Genomic DNA, 20,189 nt, shown 5'->3' with positions numbered 1-20,189 from the left:
AGAAAATGTCAAGTCGGAACACTGGGGGATGAGGGTGTATTGCCACCCGCCAGCCTGCTGTGCATGGGGTTTGTTGTGAGTTGTGTGATGGTGCAGGTGATAAACTATCTAGACTTGCCTGCACTGAAAGAGTTTAACTCAGGATAATGTGTGTCAATCGTGATGGAAATCTCCTTACCAAAGCTTGTTTTCAAAGTTCTGTAGTACTTACACGTGACGGCCTTGCTAGCACATCAAAATTCTTTAATTTATACAAACCTCTGTAAAATACGTTTTAGCAAAACTGAACCTCACTTAATATATCATACAAATTCATCCACACACATCTAGACTTTGTCTTCATTCCATACAAACATCATCCATACTATACACACTCCGAATTCAACATCTAGGTATTTTTTGCCAAAGTATGTTCTCAAATTAAAACCATGTGAACGTAAGGCGATCATTAAAAGTAGCGACTATATACCATTTCAGTGGAATTGTGAATTGTGTATGTATATAGATGTATTTATATAGATATTTCCTTCCGTTTTGGGTTACAATTAAAGTGGATGGCACTCCTTCTTATGGACAGTGCGTTTCTCCTCGGGCCGAACCACGCCAGTATTATATTCCAATTCAGTGCATATATATATATTCCCAGAAAAAAACAAAAGGTTACAGAGACTTTATAGTTAGGCTGACATTTCACTCGTACAAAACCAGAGAAATTCAGCCGTTATGGTTAGCTGAGCTAACTACAACTCCCGCCCCCCCCAATGCACTGCTGATTTAGTAACATATTACATCACTCACGACATGGTCAGTGACATCACTGATGACATCTCAAATGACATCACTGATGACATTATGCAGTGAGTGTGAGTGTTTTTAAAAAGTTTAAGAATATTCTATATTAATATATATCAACACTTCTCCTTCCCCATGAAAGGACGAGTTGGTACTCAATGAGTCAATGAAATAATTTATTTCACGGGTAACAGGCTGCAACAACGGTTTAAACACTGAGGCAGCCGTACCGCTGAAACACTTTTGTTTTGTTTATTTGTGTGCCAATGAATCCTAAGCTGGATTATACCCCCGTGAGTGCTTGTGATGGTTCTTGGAGTGTTGGTAAATTTCACGAGTCTGCCCTCGTGAACGAGGCACCCGCTAATTAGTGCAGGAGCATTTGGCAGGTTTGGAGCTTTGATATATTTAGATCTATCAGCTGCACTAGCGTTTCTTTTATTGATCGCCTTATCACACTGCTTTAATTTGAAAACATACTTGGGCAAAGGATATATATACAAGTATGTTTTCAAATTAAAGCAGTGTGTGATAAGGCGATCAATAAAAGAAACGCTGGTGCAGCTGATAGATCTAAATATATATATATATACACTCACACACACACACACACACACACGCATCAGAGTTTGTCCTATTGCCAGTTTCATTTTCTTTCGTTCACTAATAGTCCGTGTAAGTGTAGTGGGCAATATTTTCTTTGAGGTCTCTTATTTGGAGGTAGAGTCCCTCTATTATAGCTGTATGTTGAGCTGGAAAGTGCGCCATGTTATGTATTCCTTTCTTCTAGGTGATATCCATCAGAAAGTATTACCTCTGTTCCTCTTGACAGTAATCCACATGCGTCACAGATCTTCCCTACCATCTCTTGTGAAAATACCACATGTAAGGACCTTATGGATCTTTGCCAGCTCTCCCCATTTTAGTCGTCTGACAACTAAATACTCGGGTAACCTTGTGTGTAACCATACGTACATATGCATGTCTGCCTGTAATCACTCCATACAGCTTGAGTGCCATAATGCCTCATTAACAAAGCCATCACGACCAGAGCACTCGCTTATCTTTCAGACAAGCTCTCCATCTCTGGTGATTCTCAGAACACCTGCATTCAGGTAACCATACAAACTGCAGGACAAGGGTTAAAAAAAATACGTAAAGCAAAAAAACAAGGAAGCATTTATTTTCCACTTATTTCCATAGTATCTAGTGCAACCCCCATATCCATCAGGACAACTGAAGGCTTCCCCATTTAGGACCTAATCGAAGACTCCCCTCTTTAGAGAACAATACATCAACTTTCCACAACCAAGCGGCTTCTCCCATCACTCGTAGGCTGAATGCTAGTCTTTAACACAGTAGTGGTCCACTGCCTTTTGGCTAGGTTTGCGTTCTAGAAATCCGTATACATGCATACTTGCATACATACATACATACATTCATTAGCAGCAATTGCATACAATAAAAGTGGCAGATAACCTAATCAGAGGAGCATCCGTGCTGTAGATGTTTGCAGTGCAACCACTTGGATATCAGCTCACATCCGTGAGGTGCATGACTGCCTCGGCAGCAAGTGTAAAATATATGGTCATGAGATTTGCACCTTCTTGAGGTTCGCCGGCGTTTATGACTGCTTGCTTCAGTGCATGATATGAACTTGATTGTACCTGGTCGATCCTGCCAGTAGGATATGCTTGTCTGCAAGATTAAACCATGCACATGTAAGTACGCACGGACAGTACAGTGAAACTGCGAATGGGTCATTAAATCCGTTTTGGTTCCTTTGATCGCCCTGCTTCTGGGTTTCAAGAGGCCTGTGGATCTCAAGAAGAGACTGAAATAAAAGAACACAAAAATAATAGTTTGATTCTAATGTTGATGTATACGTTCTTGTGTGTGCTCGGAGGCATTTGTAATTGTGTAACTGTTTAGTTTCTTAAAGTTTATTTTGGTGGCTTCCTTTCCTCCTAGAGCAACAAATTTTGCAAGATAATTTTGTGATCTAATCTGGGTACATGGAGGTGTGAGCTGGTGTTACCCAGCGACTTCGCTGTTCATAAACTTGATTTTCTAGCCTGCGTTCGCAAGTCTCCTCCTCATATATGTTAAATTTAATATACAAATACCTCCTACACCCACCCTCCTTCTCTTTTAAGCACTTCTTGGCAGTCCAAATAACATTTTATTTTAGAACAAAAAAAATGCCACCTTGAATAGATAGACCATTAATGTTCCAGATTGCAGCATTTTGTGGGAATTATGTTAATGGTTATGAACATAAGTAAGAATTTTGTGAGAGAAGGAAACCTGTAATCCTATTTATTGTGCGTTATTTTATCCCTTGTATGGCGCACTGTCCTCCTTCTTCCTCAAAGTAAATTGGCACATTATTTGATCATCTTGGGGTGTAATCATTTTATGTTTTTTGTGCCCATATTTCAGCCTTGATATACCATTGGGCATCGCAGTTTTCAAATCGGTTGCCTTGTTACCCGTCCTTGTTCAACATTACAATGTAAACCTCAAAAGGCAGCTGTAAACACAGGCCGAAGGCTGGCCTGCCGTGGCGACCCTTTGATGGAGTGTCTCTGCAGGAGGACAGTGTCTACCAAAAGGTCACTTCCATTAGCCGCTGGAGCTGCGTTTGTTTTCCCGCTTAGTGGGGGTGTCTTTAAATTGAGCTCAGTGGGTTAAATCACTTCCGAGGCCTTGGTCTGCAGGCCCAGAAAGCCTCTCTCCGCTTCTCTCCAGAGCCTGGCATTTAGTTTGCACCGTTTGCCTTATTTTCCGTAGCACATATTTCTCTTAAAGGGGCCGTCCAGCGCAGAGAAGAGAAGGGGCCTCTTTGCCCAGTCCTGTATCACTGACAGCGTGCATTCTAGAATGTTTCTTTGTTTGATGACGTGTGCTGGGGTGTGGAGACCTAGTTTGACATCATTAACTGGCAGGCTGTTTCAAAAACGATTTCAGGGTGGGTTTGCTTGTGTCGTCATTGTATTGCACGTCGTTTTAGATTAAGGGGAAGGCGACACTTGGAAATGCCATATATCTATACCACTGATTCTTAATCTTTTGACTTCAGTGAACTCCCACTGGAATCCGGGGACCCTGGCCTCAGTGTTTACGATTATTTTATGGCAAAACACACACAAAAATACAGAAATAAGCATTCGTCAAACAACTGCATAAATTATGAAATATTTTCTTTCATTCACAGACAAATATTTAAAAAAACTCATTTTAATGGGAAGGTCTAGCTTTTCTGAATTCAATTGTGGTCACTCATCGTTCAATATAAAGTGTGTTTCGTGCAGTCACACTTTTCCCACAAATCCATCTGAGAAAATTAACTTCACTTTTAGCCTCCAATTTCGAAATCCTTCACCTTTGCAGAACGTTTCAAAATGTTCAATTTTACATTTTGCTTCTTTATTTGTATAAACTTTATGTATCTGTTGATATTAGTACATTTTCTAAGCAGTCGCGGACCCCGGGTAGGCTTTGCAGACCTCAAGGTGTTCCCGGACCACAGGTTAAGAACCACTGCTCTATACCACTCTGGGCTTAACATTGGTTTTAGATTTGTAGCAGAAAAGTGAGGCCCACTCCCAGCCTCAGGTACTGACTTTTATACAGTTATTAGTTTTTGACTGTTGCTCATGTGCCGATGGTATGTCCTCGGAGCACTGTCGCCTGTCACAAAACTATGTTTCTGCATGGTTTGAGGTTTTGTGAAGGCAAGAGACTGGACTGTGGTGGTTCACGGCTTAAAGGTTGAGAAATTGTGTGTGGTGTAGAGATCAGCTTGCTTTTTAGGTCTCGCCTGCGATGCAGCGCATGCGTTGCTTCGCCTTGGCGAGATCTATTGTCGTTGCTTTTGTGTCCGGGTTCTGTGGAAGCGGGGTTGGTGTCCGCCCTGTCGGCATTAGGCCCGGCCACCCCGGACTGGAGATTACGCTTGTGCATGGCGTCTCCTCCAGACACGCATACCGGGAAATGGGTGCATTTATTGCCATCCTCTGGGGCTCTGTGCACTAAGACAGTCGGTAGTACCGTAATGTTAAATATCAGATCACTAAATCTGTTGAAAAGTCTTCCAGTTTTAGGTCAATTGCATGCTCGGTTTGGTGCTGCAGTGCCCCGCTTTTCGGTACAGCCCGTGATCTCGCCTCATTGGTTCCTGTCACTGGGGTCCTTTTAGCTTGTGCATGCGGCTGTTGGTGCTTCCAAGGCTCAGCTGCTTGGAAACCACCAGCACACGGGTTCGTGTGTGCATGCAGGATTTGCCAAACTTTAAGCAGCGCCCGGGCTATCTCCGAGGATCTGGGGCGTGCAGGGCCGGGGCAGCGCGGAGGGTAGGGGCGGGAGGGTGACTCCCTGGAGACCCCCGTTGTTAGTGCCTGGGAGAACGCTGTGACCGTGAGTCCGTGTGCATTGGTGCAGAAAGCAGGCAGCGTGATGCCTCCCTGTTAAAGAGAGTGATCGCAAATGACCCAAACTTTACTTTGACATTTGATCCATATGCAATGTTGCGAATCGTGGAAAATGTGGGTTTTTCTTGGCTTTTGCAACACGTTTGTCTAGATAGTCTTCTCCTACGGCCCTTCCTCGCCTCTTCTCGCCAGGGCTGTTTTGGCTGCTCTTGTGTGTTGGCGCCTTTCTCTCTGGGTAAAAATATTGGCGTCTGCCCCGCTTGGACGTTATTACATTGTCAGGATCGTGCATTAGCGGCTGGTCTCACTCAGCAACACTGCAACCAAGAGCCAGGCTGCGAATGCAGGCACTGCAACAACAATACAGCCAGACGCAGTGCCACGCAGGGGGTTAACCAGCCATCTATCATACAAAATACAACTCTATGCCCATGCAGGGCTACATATTTTGAGAAGAATGCCATAGTGACATATAAACCAGGAATGCAACCTCATATTCACTTAAAGTGCTTAGGCAGTAAGACAAGAAATCCAGTCTCCGGTTTAAAAAAAAATAATACTTTGCTCTGTACTTGTAGAGCTCATACCAGATAGAATATTTTATTATATCAAGTTTGCTATGATGCATCTGCCCCCTGTTCTGTGTTCTTAGCTGCCATGGGTGTAAGACTGGACCATACAGTTGGTTTGACCCCAAATTACTGCAAACTTGTAAAAACAGCCTTTAAGTAAAACCACACAAAAAGCTACTGGCCAAAGTGGAAAGCAGTCCCCCCCCCCCCAAGCCAAAAGGGATTTTCTTTCTATGCTGGCTTCTAAAGGAAAAGTATTTAAGTGTTTGTCAATTTAATGAGGTTCTTGGTAAGACTAGCTAAGAACAAAACTGTCTTTATTACTTGTTATCTGCATTAATTAGGTCAAGCTTGGGCGGCACAGGCGCTGCTCTGTGAGGCATGCTGTATTAGAGTATGTACATGAAGCTCTGCCCACTCTCTGCCCATATTTTTCATTGGCTTGTGTCATAGTCTTTTATAAATGCTGGCTTCCGAATCGTTATTAGACTTGTTAGTCCCTCCCTAGTACCGCCTTGTCTTTATTTGTAACCTCCCATGAGGACTGGCCCTTTAACTTCTGTTGTTACACGGTATGTCTTATTTAGTCTGTAAGCACTATTTTCTTTAATGAGTTTCTCTTGCTGCAGACACGACATGCTTTCCTGCAACATTCAGCGCACCATGCACGATTTCACTTTCCAAGTAACACGGGACAAAGGTGGCAGCTTTAGGAGTAGGTCTGGCATTTACAAGAGTTTGAGCTATTGGCACTGTAAATGACAATGCCTTTTATTTATCTGTTTTGATAATTAACAGGCATGGTCATTTACAATGCCAATAGCTTAAACTCTCGCAAATGCGAGACCTATTGCATTGCAAATGCTTGTTTCATAGTCCAATTGTTGGCACAAGTATACATGATACCTTACTGTCTAATGTGTCCATCTGGACCTGCATTATATGCAGAGCACAGTCTCCTTGTTTGCTCCACGGTGCACCAAGCGCAGACTTGGACTGTGGGACAGCCCTGGTGGCTGTTTACGTGAAAGTGAACTGAGAGAAGCTGGAGGATTTATCACAAGATTTGTTTGGCACGTGCACAGCTCCTTTTAAAACAGTTTAACAGATAGTGTTAACTTTTAACTCTTCAAGGACTAGGTCTGAGCTGGGCTTTTCTATCCGGGGACCTCTGCAGGGCGTTCCTTCAGGCCCTGGGGTTGTGTGTGTGTGAGCATCATTTGTGTTACAGAGGGGATCTGTGCTCTGTACTATATCTTCCTGCACTATGAGGAATCTGCCAGGAGCCGGGCTGAGATAAACCCCTGACGAAGGCTATATTTCTAAGCCGAAATGCATTGGGATATGTGAGACACGTAGAATTTGTTAATCACTGCATCTTCGCTACAAAAAAAACGTCGTGATGAAATAAACGAACGTTCAAATCAATTGACAACAGTGTAACTTTATTGAAAATCACAATCAGTCGTTTATTGGTCTAAACAATGCAAATGATTCATTTATTCAACCAGTGCCCGGGGGACACACCCTAAACCTAGGGTTTGCTACACTAAGAAGCTGGAGGATGCCATTAAGTAGTGTCTTAGGTAGAGTAGCACATGTAATGTGTGTCCTTTCATTGGTAGGTTATGAGTTGAGCCAAATGCTGTGGTTGCCGCAGTGACTGCTGAATGACAATGTGGTGACTATTCTGAATTTTATTTTTGCAGCGTGAATCTTTCTGGATTCACTATGCTGTGCATTATTCCGCGATCTTGTGGTTGGGTCCGGATTCGTAGTCTTTTCTTTGTTTTTTTTTTTTTTTTTTTGTAGCCCAGGTGGGCGTCGACGTCCACCATTTGCTGCACCTCCCGTGACGTCGTCGTGCTTCCTGCGGAAGTCCCACCTTTGGGGCGCCATCTTCAGATTCTTTTTTCCGCCGTTGGGTCTGGATCGTCATCGGGAAGCTCCAGAAATTCACTCGGAGGAAGAAGGAAGAAAAGCGAGTTTCATCGATAGAATCGAGAGAAGACATCAGGAATAGAACAGATTTCATCAGGAGCGCGAAGAAAGAGGACCAGCGAACCTTTTTTCTTCGACAACCTTGGAGAATGCACGCTCAGAGACCCTGAGCGAAATGGACAAGACGCCATTCAAGTTCTGCCCAAACTGCCACCACAAGTTCGCGCAGAAAGACCAGCATCCGGTCTGCAACCTCTGCCTACCGGTGGATCACCAGAGTATCGACTGCAACGCCTGCTCAGCCTTCGCGCCGAAGACACTCAGGGTGAGAGAGAGGCAGAGAAGAGCCAACGCCAACATGGATGGCAAAGGGAAACCCCCGACACTCTACGAGCTAGGCCTCGACACGGACGACGAGGACAACGTCGCCGAGACAGCCGAAAACTTCACGGTCGTAGAGACCGACAAGAAAAAAGAAGACGAGGTAAGAGAATCGTCGAGCGCAAATCAAAAAACACCTCAAACACGAGGGTGACTCGAGAAAAACTGAGTCAAGGCCCACGAAGGGAGCCCCGGCGCCGAAAACTTCGACGTCCAAAGGGGGAACTTCGGACAAAAGGCCCAGCGGATCCTTACAAAAGGACTCCCTGGTGCAGAAAGACGCCGAAAGGCAAGGGTCGTCGAAACCATCCCATGAAACTGGCCGATCGACGCAGAAAGAACGTTCGACGTCGACGCAAGTTTCATCGAAAAGACCCGCGGTCGACGCCGAAAGCATCTCCGAAATGGAGAAAAAGAAGAGGCGGCTCGAGGCCGAAATGGAGAACATCCTTCAAAGGAAGAAGGAGTTTGACGCCAGGATGAAGGAATTCAAGATTCCAACGGTTTCATCGGCGGACGTCGTCGAGGTCGAAGACGAGTTCGACGCCGAAGGGCTGACAAGGGATCTCGAGGAAGAAGAGGAGCCCTATTATGAGGAAGAAGCCGAGGAAGGAGACCAACAGTCGTTCTACGAATCGGCGGCATCTACCAGCAACGACGTCGAATGGCACGATCTCGACACCGAAAACCCGGAGGAGGCCGTGGACACGTACCCCTCGAGGCCTTCGCCACCCGACGACATCGGGGTGTACAATATGGTGGTGAAGAGCGCAGCAATGGCCTTCGGCGTCAAACTCGACGAGGAGAGGCCGAAAGCCGATTTTCTCGTCGAAACACTGCTCCCCATCCAGACCAGGAGTCAGTTCCTCCCCATGCTACAAAGCGTGATGAACCAGGGGAGAGAAGCCTTCAAGGAGCCTGCCACCTGCCGGTCCAGGACAGAGAAGAAATATAAGCACTCCTCCCTGGACCCACCTTACATCAAGGGTAGCGTCACCGCAGACTCCATCATAGCCTCCACGGCCAGGAGAAGGGCCAACGTTCCAGCAACATCGGGCCCACCTCCGGATAAAGAGAGCAGGAGGATCGACCTCACAGGCAGAAAGGTCGAGAGGAACGCCGCAATGCACTGGCGCATGGCGAATTCGAATGCACTCCTCAATAGGCACCAATACCAACACTGGGATGAGATGGGGGAGCTAGTAAAGCACCTCCCCGAAGAATACCGCCAGAGAGCCTCTCACCTGGTGGATGAAGGCAAGAACATCGCCAACTCCTGTATAAAGACGGCGTTGGATGGGGCAGAGACTTCAGCAAGACTCATGGCCATAGGGGTCACAGAGAGGAGGCATGCATGGCTAAGAATCTCGGGATTCAAACCGGAAGTACAGAACAACATCCTTGGCACCCCCTTCAACGGAGAGACACTGTTCGGAGCAACGGTGGACGAAAAGCTCACCCAGCTCAAGAAGGAAAACGAGACAGCGAGGTCCATGGGGGCCCTACAGCTGAGGGGAATGAGACGAGGAAATCCCTCGAGGAGACCCTACGGTAGGGGTGGAAGCCAACAGGGGACGTCGCACCAGGCGTTCCAACAGGGTCAGCAGGGCGAAGGTCACGGACAAAGTCAGCAGAAGCAAAGCTGGCAATATCAACCTCGGGGCCAGTCCTTTCGCGGGAGAGGGAACGGACGTGGCCAAAGGAGGAGAGGGGGCGATCAGCCCTCCTCGAAGTGACTCAGCACGCAAGAAGACGCCTACCATCGTAAGGTCCCCAAGGGGGAGGCGCAAAGAAGTGTCATCAGGGGGAAGAGAAGATTCAAGAGCCTACGAGCATACGTCACCAGTAGGCGGAAGGCTGAGGTTCTACCTTCAGGAGTGGCGGCGTATAACCACAGACAAGTTGATACGGAACATCGTGCAGTACGGATACTGCGTAGACTTGGAGAAAAGACCTCCAAACAGGAAGCCGAAGGGAAGACAGAGATCGGCCCAAGAACTGGCAATACTCAGAGAGGAAACGCGGAAACTCCTACAAAAGGGAGCCATAGAGGCAGTGCCGTTCGGGGAACGCAACAAAGGGGTCTACTCAAACTACTTCGTGGTTCCGAAGGTAGACGGAGACCTCAGACCCATACTGGACCTCCGTTACCTAAACAAGTTCATCAGAACGCAAAGGTTCAAAATGACTTCACTGCAGGAGGTACTGCCACAGATAAGAGAAGGGGACTTCATGGTCACCGTGGACCTCAAGGATGCCTACCTTCACATCCCAATAAACAGAAGGCACAAGGGCCTTCTAAGATTCAACATCGAACAGGAACACTACCAGTTCACAACCCTGGCCTTCGGATTAAAATCAGCGCCAAGGGTCTTTACAAAATGCCTGTCGGCGGTAGCAGCACACCTACGAAAGCAGGGAATACACGTATACCCCTACTTGGACGACTGGCTGGTCAAGGCAAACTCACGCGAGAAGTGCGAGAGGCACGCAAAACGCGTAACAGACACCCTCACAAATCTGGGATTTTCCATCCACTGGGGAAAATCATCGCTGGAACCGGAACAGGTAAAGATTTTCCTGGGGGCGAAGATCAACTCCCTCAACGGTACAGTAGTGCCCAGCGACAGGAGGACAGATGCTCTACTCAAGGAGACGCAGCTCTACCAGAAGGGGCGAGCTCTGACAGTGAGGGCGGTGAGCAAGATGATGGGGATGATGGCGTCCTGTATCCAGCTGGTGCCGAATGTACGCCTGCACATGAGACCATTCCAGGAATGGCTGCAACAGCAATGGTCACAAGCAAACGGAAGTTGGGAGGATCTAGTGGTTGTTACGCACGCAGTGCAGGAGGAGATAACTTGGTGGAACAGAGACAACATAACAACGGGGAGAAGCCTGACACCACCAAGCCCAACAATGACCATTACCACGGACGCATCGCAGAAGGGATGGGGAGCGCACATGGACAACCTCAGAGTGAGGGGTCTATGGGCTCCAGCAGACGCGGTCCGCCACATCAACTACCTCGAGTTGAAAACGATACTGTTAGCCCTGAAGGCATTCCAGAGACACCTGTTCGGCCAGAGGGTGTTGGTACAGACAGACAACACCACGGCGATGTTCTACATCAACAAACAAGGGGGGACACAGTCGTTTCCCCTCTCATCCCTAGCTCAGGAGATTTGGAGATGGGCCATACCTCTCAAAATAGATCTACTGGCAATTCACCTACCAGGGAAGGACAATGTGGAGGCAGACTGGCTGAGCAGACAGACCTCAGCATCACACGAGTGGGAGCTCAATGGCCAGGAAACGGAGAAAATCTTCCAGAGATGGGGGACTCCCACAATAGACCTATTTGCAACACGCCACAATGCAAAATGCCAAAGCTTGGCATCCAGGCAACCAGATCAGCAATCCAAGGGAAATGCCCTATGGATAAGCTGGTGGAGGACATTTGCCTACGCCTTTCCACCGATACCCCTGTTGCACAGAGTGCTCGACAAGTGCAGAACCAGCAACATGACTCTGATCCTGGTGGCTCCACAGTGGGCGAGGCAGACATGGTTCTCACAGATTCAAGAAATGGCGCAAGGCAATCCGTACAGGTTCGAGAGGAGAAAAGACCTGCTCTCAATGCAAAACGGGGAGGTCCTGCACCCAGAGCCAGAGACACTCAACCTAGCAGCATGGCTCCTGAAGACCTAGAGTTCGCACACCTAAGGTTACCTCAGAGCACTATGCGAGTGCTACGGGAGGCAAGGAAACCTACTACAAGAAAGTGCTACAGCGCAAAGTGGAAGAGATTCACGGTGTGGTGCAGGAAAAAGGGCCTGCAAAACAGAATGACAAGAGACTCAACTGTGCTGAGGTACCTCACACACCTTCTAAAGAGTAACCTCTGCTCGAGCTCCCTAAGGGTACACCTAGCAGCGATCGTTGCCTACACCAGAGGTGAGAAGGGTGGAAGCTTCTTCACCTCGCAGGTGGTGAAGAGATTCATGGAGGGAGCCAAAAGAATGGCACCCCCGAAAAGGTTGCCGCCGCCGGCATGGAACTTAAACGTGGTTCTGACGGAGCTCATGAAGGCGCCGTTTGAACCCATTCACAAGGCCACTCTACAAATGTTGACGATGAAAACTGCCTTTCTAGTGGCCATAACCTCACTACGCAGGGTGAGCGAGCTTCAAGCACTAACGCTGCAGGAGCCCTACATTCAAATTCACAAAGACAGGGTAGTCCTGAGGACGGACCCACACTTCATGCCCAAGGTAGTGTCGGCGTTCCACATGAATCAGAGTATCCAGATACCGAGTTTCTTCCAAAACCCGACTACAAACGCAGAAAAGGCCCTGCACACCCTCGATGCCAGAAGAGCGGTGATGCACTACATTGAAAGAACCAAGGAACTCAGGAAGTCGAAGCAGCTGTTTGTGTCCTTTGCTACTAGCTTCATGGGTAGACCAGTGACCAAGGGCACCATCGCTAGGTGGATTGCCCTCACTATTCAATTCTGTCACAAACAGGCTGGACAGGAGCTAACGGAGGGGCCCCAAGCTCACTCCACAAGGAAGAAGGGGGCCACAGTTGCCTTCCTGGCAAACACGCCCATCCAAGACATTTGTCTCGCAGCAACTTGGGCATCTGGGCACACGTTCACAAAGCACTACTGCGTGGACATTCAAATGAATAAGGAAGCACAGGTCGGACAGAAGGTGCTACAACACATTTTCAACGACCAGCGATCATCTTCCACCCAGCCACCACAAAAATAGGAAAACCGCTACAAAATCTATGCACAGCATAGTGAATCCAGAAAGATTCACGCTGCAAAACGAAAAGTTTCTTACCTGTCGGTGTAGTTTTGCAGCTTGAAGATCTTTCTGGATTCACTAGCGAACCCACCCACCTCCGCCAGGAAGATGAGGCTGGAGGAAGAGGGGGTGAAATGGATAGGATCAAAGAAGTGGAAACGTACAGAAATATGGACAAAAGGATTAATCAATCGCCTAGGGTTAAAAAAAAAAAAAAAAAAAAAAAAAAGGGAAAAAAGAACCCGAAGATGGCGCCCCAAAGGTGGGACTTCCGCAGGAAGCACGACGACGTCACGGGAGGTGCACCAAATGGTGGACGTCGACGCCCACCTGGGCTACAAAAAAAAAAAAAAAACAAAGAGAAGACTACGAATCCGGACCCAACCACAAGATCGCGGAATAATGCACAGCATAGTGAATCCAGAAAGATCTTCAAGCTGCAAAACTACACCGACAGGTAAGAAACTTTTCGTTCCTGTTTATAGGTCTCACCTGCAGACCACCTTAGCCGTCGAAATACCTTTTGTGTACAATACCGATACATTTAGAGTGGGCTTTTGGTCGGACCTGTTGCTTGTGATTGGTGGGCTTCCTTGTTAATCTCATTTGTTAAATTCTTATATGACGGCCTTTCTTCCTTGTCTTGTGTTTATCTGTCGCCTAAAGCAAAGCAGCTTCACACGCTTTCTGATTGGATAAGCTTTATATTTCCACTCATTATATACAGGGACATACTTTTTAAAAAAATGTTCACCACTCGCTGGAAGTGTACGGTTTCTTGCTGTCTCCACTCTGTGCTTCTTCCTCCTCCCATTCACCCTACACAGTTGCGGTGGTTTTTAAACTATTGTTTTTCTGTATTCATCCTGTCCTAAAACAGGAAATTTAGGACCTTTTACCTCACTTAAAAGTTTTTGCTTTGGATGTGTCTTCCTAGAATCCTTTCGTTTAAGGTCGAGCATGGGCAGCGCATGCGCTGCTCTGTGAGCCATGCTGTATTCGGGTAGGGAGTTGAAGCTCCACTCACTCTCCGCCCATATTTTTCATTGGCTTGTGTTGTTGTCTACTGTAAACTGTGGCTGTTCATTGGTCAATAGGCTTAGTAGTCCCTCCTTTGTACCACCTTGTCTCATTTTGTAACCTCCCATGGCGACTCGGTAGGCTTTAATTACAGCCTCTGAGCACTATTTTCTCAAATAGCTTTGTCCTGACCGCTGTTGAAAGCAGGACAAGCTCTCCACTATCAGTTTAAAAAAAAAGCTTTATAGCACAGGTGCTGAACAAATTTGCAATGCAATAGGTCTCTCATTTGCCAGAGTTTAAGCTATTCGCATTGTAAATAACAATGCCTTTTATTTATCAGCTTTAAAAACAACACATAATAAAAGGCATTGTCATTTACAATGCCAATAGCTCAAACCCTCGTAAATGCAAGACGTATTGCATTGCAAATGCTTGTTGAAGTAGGTTCTAGTTCAGCATTTATTAAAATGTTTGCAAAGAAAGGTTTCTCAGTACGAGTTTGGTTGATCTATTCTTTTTCACTGCCTCTCCCTTAAACTGCTTTCTTTATACTGTTTTTCTTTGTCTTAATGTGCATTTGCAGTTGAACTTACCCATTTACTTCTGTTTTCCAAATACATCGCTTACTAGGAGTCCATCATTATAAACATTTTGGCTCTGGCACCTGATTTTTCTTTTTTTTTTTTATGTTCCATTTGCATCCTTTCCATTTTAGCGCTTTGTATTTTTTCCATGCAAATGTCACATAAGTCTCTGGAGAGTGGCACAATTGCAGACGCAGATGGTTTTATGCTAATCATGATATTTTTTCGCGCAGTCTAAGAGGAAATGAATTGACCATTCCCACCCGCCTGTCCTTTTGAACTATTAGTGGTTTGAACTCTGTCCTGAAGTTTTTCAGAGTATGTGAGCTCACACAATGCGCCTCCTGAGAGAAAGAGAAAGGTTATCAATGTGGGATTTGTAAGGCCGAAGCCGATGGGACCAGGAAGTCCTCAAGTGAAAGATGTCACAGCGGGCTTTACAACCCTAGAAGACTTCATCAACAAAGGGAATCCTTATTGTTGATGTTGCCGAATCGGGAGAGCGGTGTAGATTACAATATTTTCACTAGAAGACCCTTTAATACTGCAGCCCTTCTTGTTGAAGATGCCCAAAATAATGAGCAGGAGTAATATGCAGTAATTGTAATATAGAATGTCCCCTTCTTCAACTACGCCTAGTAGGCAGGCCAGAAAATGAAATCCTTGACCTGTGTTCTTCACAGACCAAAGCTTGCCTGCAACTAATTTGCTGTTTTTGTATTTTTGCAGGATCTTCCATAAGCAACGAGTCTTCCCCAGTTTCCTCACCAGCCACCAACCACAGCTCCCCTGCAAGCACACCCAAGCGAGGACCAATGGGCCCAATCATTGTCCCACCAGGAGGGCACAGTGTGCCAAGCACCCCTCCTGTAGTGACCATTGCACCCACAAAAACAGTCAATGGTGTCTGGAGAAGTGATGGCAGACAGGTGAGTTACCGCTGCTTTTCAGCCCACGCGTGCTTAAAATCATCCTAGAGATTTTTTTTAGATATGGTGGTTAAGATTTTTAGCTGAAAACTTCAGTTGTATTTCTAAAAAGTGGTGACGTGACCATGAGCCGCATTGTGCCTGCACTTTAAATAACACTTTCCTGTGTATCATGCATTGCTCCACTACCTACGCTATAAAACAGTTTAGTACAATTAATGCTTGGGGAATGTCTTCTGTTCTGCTCAACAGGTTGGATAGGCGGTCTACTATAGATGTTAAGTAAAGACGTGGCACATGTGTATAAAATATTCTAAGTGCATGGTGTAAAGATTAGTTGTAGCCATTTATGCTTGAGGAGTAAGTATTTCAATGGTCTTAATTGCTTTTTAAATGGTACATCATAACCAAATAGCTCTACAGCGGATCATTGTATTCTGTGATGCTCCGTTTTTAGGGTGGTGAAAAAAAAAAGACAAAAAAAAATTGCACAATCGACACAAAATGTAAAAATAAGACTGCACTTAAGATGGTACAAATGCACAAGAAAAAGCAGTAAGTGAAACGAAAAGTGACAGAAAGGGGAAAAATAAATATAAAGAGCAAAAAGATGTTAAATCTTTATGGTAACACAGTTGGAATCGATAGAGCACATTAAAAAGTAAAAACACTTGTGAGAAATGATGTAATAAATACCTTAATAAATTTGTTGTTTTTGTTTATGTGGACCAATGTGTTTTAAATAAACTTTTCTGATTATGATAAAATGGAAACGGAAATGAACAAAAAGAAAATTTGGAAGAAAAGCTCAAAAATGTATGGAAAACAAATCTCAAATGCGAAAGAAAATAAACGAGCATTGCATATCTGTTGAAAAATAATTCCAAAACGTCTGTAGACTCTTAAATAAGATATAGGACAAGGAAGCTAAATTGAAAAAAGCTTGAAAATATTAAACAAACCAAATCACAAAACCGGGGTGAAAAGACAAAGAAAAGAAAATTAAAGGAATAAAACGCACAATAGAAAAGTGGAAAACAAAATATAAAAAGCATAATTATCAAATAAGGCTAATAAAATCAAAAGGAACTAATCTCTGTAAGATTGAAACTACAGTTTAGTGACTACCAGTAGGAGAAATACAATGTACAACAGAAAGAGCGGGAAAAAAAACATACTTATCAATTATCAAATGGCAAAATAAATAAAAACAAAAACTATGATGGGAAGCAGAAAGTGACTGAGAAGAGAACTTGAGGGAAACCTAAAGATGAGGATCGGATAAAAAGTAACCGTGGACAATGGAAAACTGATGCAAAAAAAGTCAGGACGGGATTTCATTTAAAGATGCCTAAAAGAAAGATGGGTGGAGCAAGATTGAGAATACAATTGGAAAGGGAGAGCGGACTGGTGATTTTAGGCAGGAACTGCTCCAGTACCAAAGCATGACACATACATGTGTTTGCTTTGTATTTGAACATGTGTAGTTCTAAAACAGGATTCTCCAATGAGTAGATCTTCAGCTACCTGTAAGTAGCTCTCCTGTGTGCAGCCCAGCCTACGAAACTTGGTTTTGCTTGGCTAAATTAATATATGCATACCAATATTGAAAGGCGTGTGGTTTTCAGAACGTATAAGCTGATGTTTGGAGAACAATGGTTGAATTCCCTAAATATATTTAAAGCTGATATTTTAGCGATAAGACATGGGGCATTGGGGGAAGACTTATTACTGATATTATTATTACCTTGGTGTCAGAGGCATTGCATCTATGGCTGATATCTGTTATCCATGTAGAGGCATTCAACAGTGACAAAGCTTTTTTACATCACTGCAGGCAATCCTGCCTGAGGCACTGAGGTGATCACTGCTGGTAATCTTGCATAGAGTGGCTAAGAATGTAATCTGGTCGGATATGGTCACTATTTCCACACTAATAATATCAATAGATTTGAATGTTTTTCATTGAACATAAGTAGCTCCAGATGCTTGCTACACGCCGGGAATGCTTCTGAGATGTCCAGAGAAAACGGGCAGCCATGGGGTGATGACAAATGCAGAGCTATACAGAGGCTGCACAAAGGGGTACGGCAACTGGTACACACCACACAATGAGTTTAGCACCCTCGCACCCAGACCGGTAAACTAATGCCAGCCAGAGCCAATAAATAGAGAGCAAGAAGAACAAAGGGGACCTATTTTTCTTTTTTTTGCTTCCATCTCAGTAACCCTGCCCCGCGACACAGAATAATGCAGAAACTGAGGGAGGGAAAAGGCTCCGATTATGGAAATATTGTGGAATCTGCAGGGGTCTTATAGGACAATAGAATGAAGATTTTTCTCTCTGGGATAGGCACTTGAGGATATTGAGAGGCAGCTGGCCACAATGGAAAATGACCTTATGGCTGTCCAGATGAGGATGACTGGCGTGGAGGGTAATATCAAGAAGCTGGGAGATGCCGCTCAGAATGACCAGTGATTTCACAACTGTGCCTTCTCGTCCATGGGGAATCTCGAGAATAAAATGCAAAATGCTGAGAAGCGGGATTAAGGCCACCAAACTTCGATCGAATTCTGGGTCTGCTATTTCCGAGGAGGGGAGTGACCTCCGTCTGATGGTCCGGTTCTTCCTACAGCAGATTGTCCTGAGAGACCTAGTCGATAATCATGTGTCGATGGTAAGAGCCCAACAGCTAGCAATTGAAGAGCGCAGAGGGTAAACAGATGGTCCTTGGCACAGGGCTTTTAGATCTTGGTGACAAACAGCAGAGGAAAATGTTGGCAAAGCTCCTGAACCTAAACCCAGCTTTTTGTTGTGGTGCTCAGCAAGGCCGAGGGTCTGTGAGAAGGGTAAGGCGCTTGTATTTTCGGAACCTGAAACCACCCCGGCTTATCCTGCCTCCATTACTAAACACCGTGACACTGTGGTGGTGTGGAGCAGAACGATGGGTGGCAGAGGGTGGTCTACAGAGTCCTTTGGGTAAATTTCTAGTTTGATGTTCTTCTCGATATTTAAGTTAGAATAGAATAGAACCCGAATATGTCCCTCCCGGTGATTTTTTTTAGTGTTTGCAATCTTTTGTAAAGTGTTGACTGAGCCCTTCACTGCTGAACTTTTCTGAATCCCGAGGGATATTTTGAACTTAAATACGTTAGTGGCCACTGGGGTCAGTACAAACCTAGGGCACTGTTTGGAAGCCTATTCGAGGGTTCATTCCAAATATTCTTGCCAACTAGCCATTAATAGTCTTTCCTGTGGATCCTTTATTCTTTAAGGCCATCCTTTCCATGGTCTTTAACTACTTCTTAGTCTAATCTTTTTTTTGTATGAAAACAGAGAAGATTAGTCAATGACGAAAAACGTTACTTATCTGTAACAATAGTTCTAGATATAAAGTAGCTTCAGAATATATGAAAGTACACCTCCAGAACCAAATGTTTTTTTTTTATACATATCCCCTACCATATTTCTTCTGTTTGCAGATATATAAGCATTAAAAACTTGATGAGCCTGCAGGTTTTCTAATACCTATTTAAACTTAAATTTTGAGGTAGGTTTTCACTGTATTGAGTGGCAGGAGTAGCCTAAAAAGGGATATCCTGAAATCTGCCGAGGTCCCTCCTGGCCAGAATAATTACCAGGGCCGGAAATGAAGTCACACATCCCACCCATGAATTTCTGTTTGCTCTCAGTAAGATTCACCTGGACAGCATTTCTTTATTTATCTTGAATTCATCAAATTACAGAAGCTCCGGAATAATGGTTAAACCTAATTTGGTCATTGCACTGTGAAAAGAGACCTCAACAAACCAAGTGTTGCTCTCAATTGTTCTTCAGTTGTGTGGAATGTTTCAGGTGAAGGCTGTCTTGGGTGCCTGTGCTTGGTATTGCTGCATGCCAAGCAACCCCTGCAGCTTCAAAGCGCGTTCCCTTCCTGATGCCTCCAAAGCATTCCAAGCCCACTGCGGGTCTGCATCAACCTGCTCGCAGCCAATGAAACTCTTCCTGCCAAAGGGGATTGCTCTAAAGAGGCTGTAACTAGATTTGCAGATGATGCATGGTCCATTAGTTACATCTCATTGACTCCAGAACACAAGTAATCCTGTTATTGAAGGGGGGAGTCAGAAATAAAGGGATAAAAATAGCTTTATAGGTTCTGGCTGAATGAGTTCTTCACGGGGACAGTGGTTGGACGCCGGAAGCAAGCGATCCGCAATAGGTCATTGGTATTCACCTGGTTATTCCAATTGCCGGCGGGTTGTCTTTTTATTTGTTATATTTTTTTAGAGGTGGGGAGGGGGACCAGAGTGCATTTAATGTTCTGATTCTACCTTGACTTTGGCAGTGAGGTATTTTGCCCCGAAGGACACCGTACATATGTTTCTGTATTAAAACACCTGAAAAACGCCCACTTTAAAAATACCAAACGCTTGCCTGGAAAAACAAAGATGTCTGGAGATATTGTCATTCTGTACTGTTTTTTAAGCTTGTGCCAAACTTCATGTACAATAAAAAGTGTTTAAAAAAAAAAATAAAATACCAAACGCAACAAAATGGAGAGACTAGGTCTTCATAAAGGACCTGGGCCAGGCGCAGATGAGGTTTGTCTACGTCAGTCATACGTGCTCATCACTCTGAAGACCAGTCCGGTGCCTATAGCGTGGATTGTACATGCGTATACACCCATCCCCCCCCCCCCCAGCTGCTCCATGTATA

At 45.1% G+C, this 20,189-nt stretch overlaps 1 protein-coding gene across 12 annotated transcripts in view; it reads left to right on the top strand.

The window, feature by feature from the left end:
• GSE1 (Gse1 coiled-coil protein) overlaps positions 1–20,189 on the top strand; it is a 1,027,427-nt gene that overhangs the window by 950,095 nt on the left and 57,143 nt on the right. For all 12 annotated transcript variants that reach the window (XM_085639744.1, XM_085639743.1, XM_085639740.1 and 9 more), the window contains one exon: positions 15,273–15,472. In XM_085639744.1, coding sequence (XP_085495870.1) covers positions 15,273–15,472 — 200 coding nt within the window. The remainder of the gene's footprint in view (positions 1–15,272; positions 15,473–20,189) is intronic.

The sequence above is a fragment of the Triturus cristatus genome, chromosome 12 (assembly GCF_964204655.1).
Source record: "Triturus cristatus chromosome 12, aTriCri1.1, whole genome shotgun sequence".
In the NCBI taxonomy this organism is placed as follows: Eukaryota; Metazoa; Chordata; class Amphibia; order Caudata; family Salamandridae; genus Triturus; species Triturus cristatus.
This window is presented reverse-complemented; position numbering and strand designations above follow the sequence as displayed.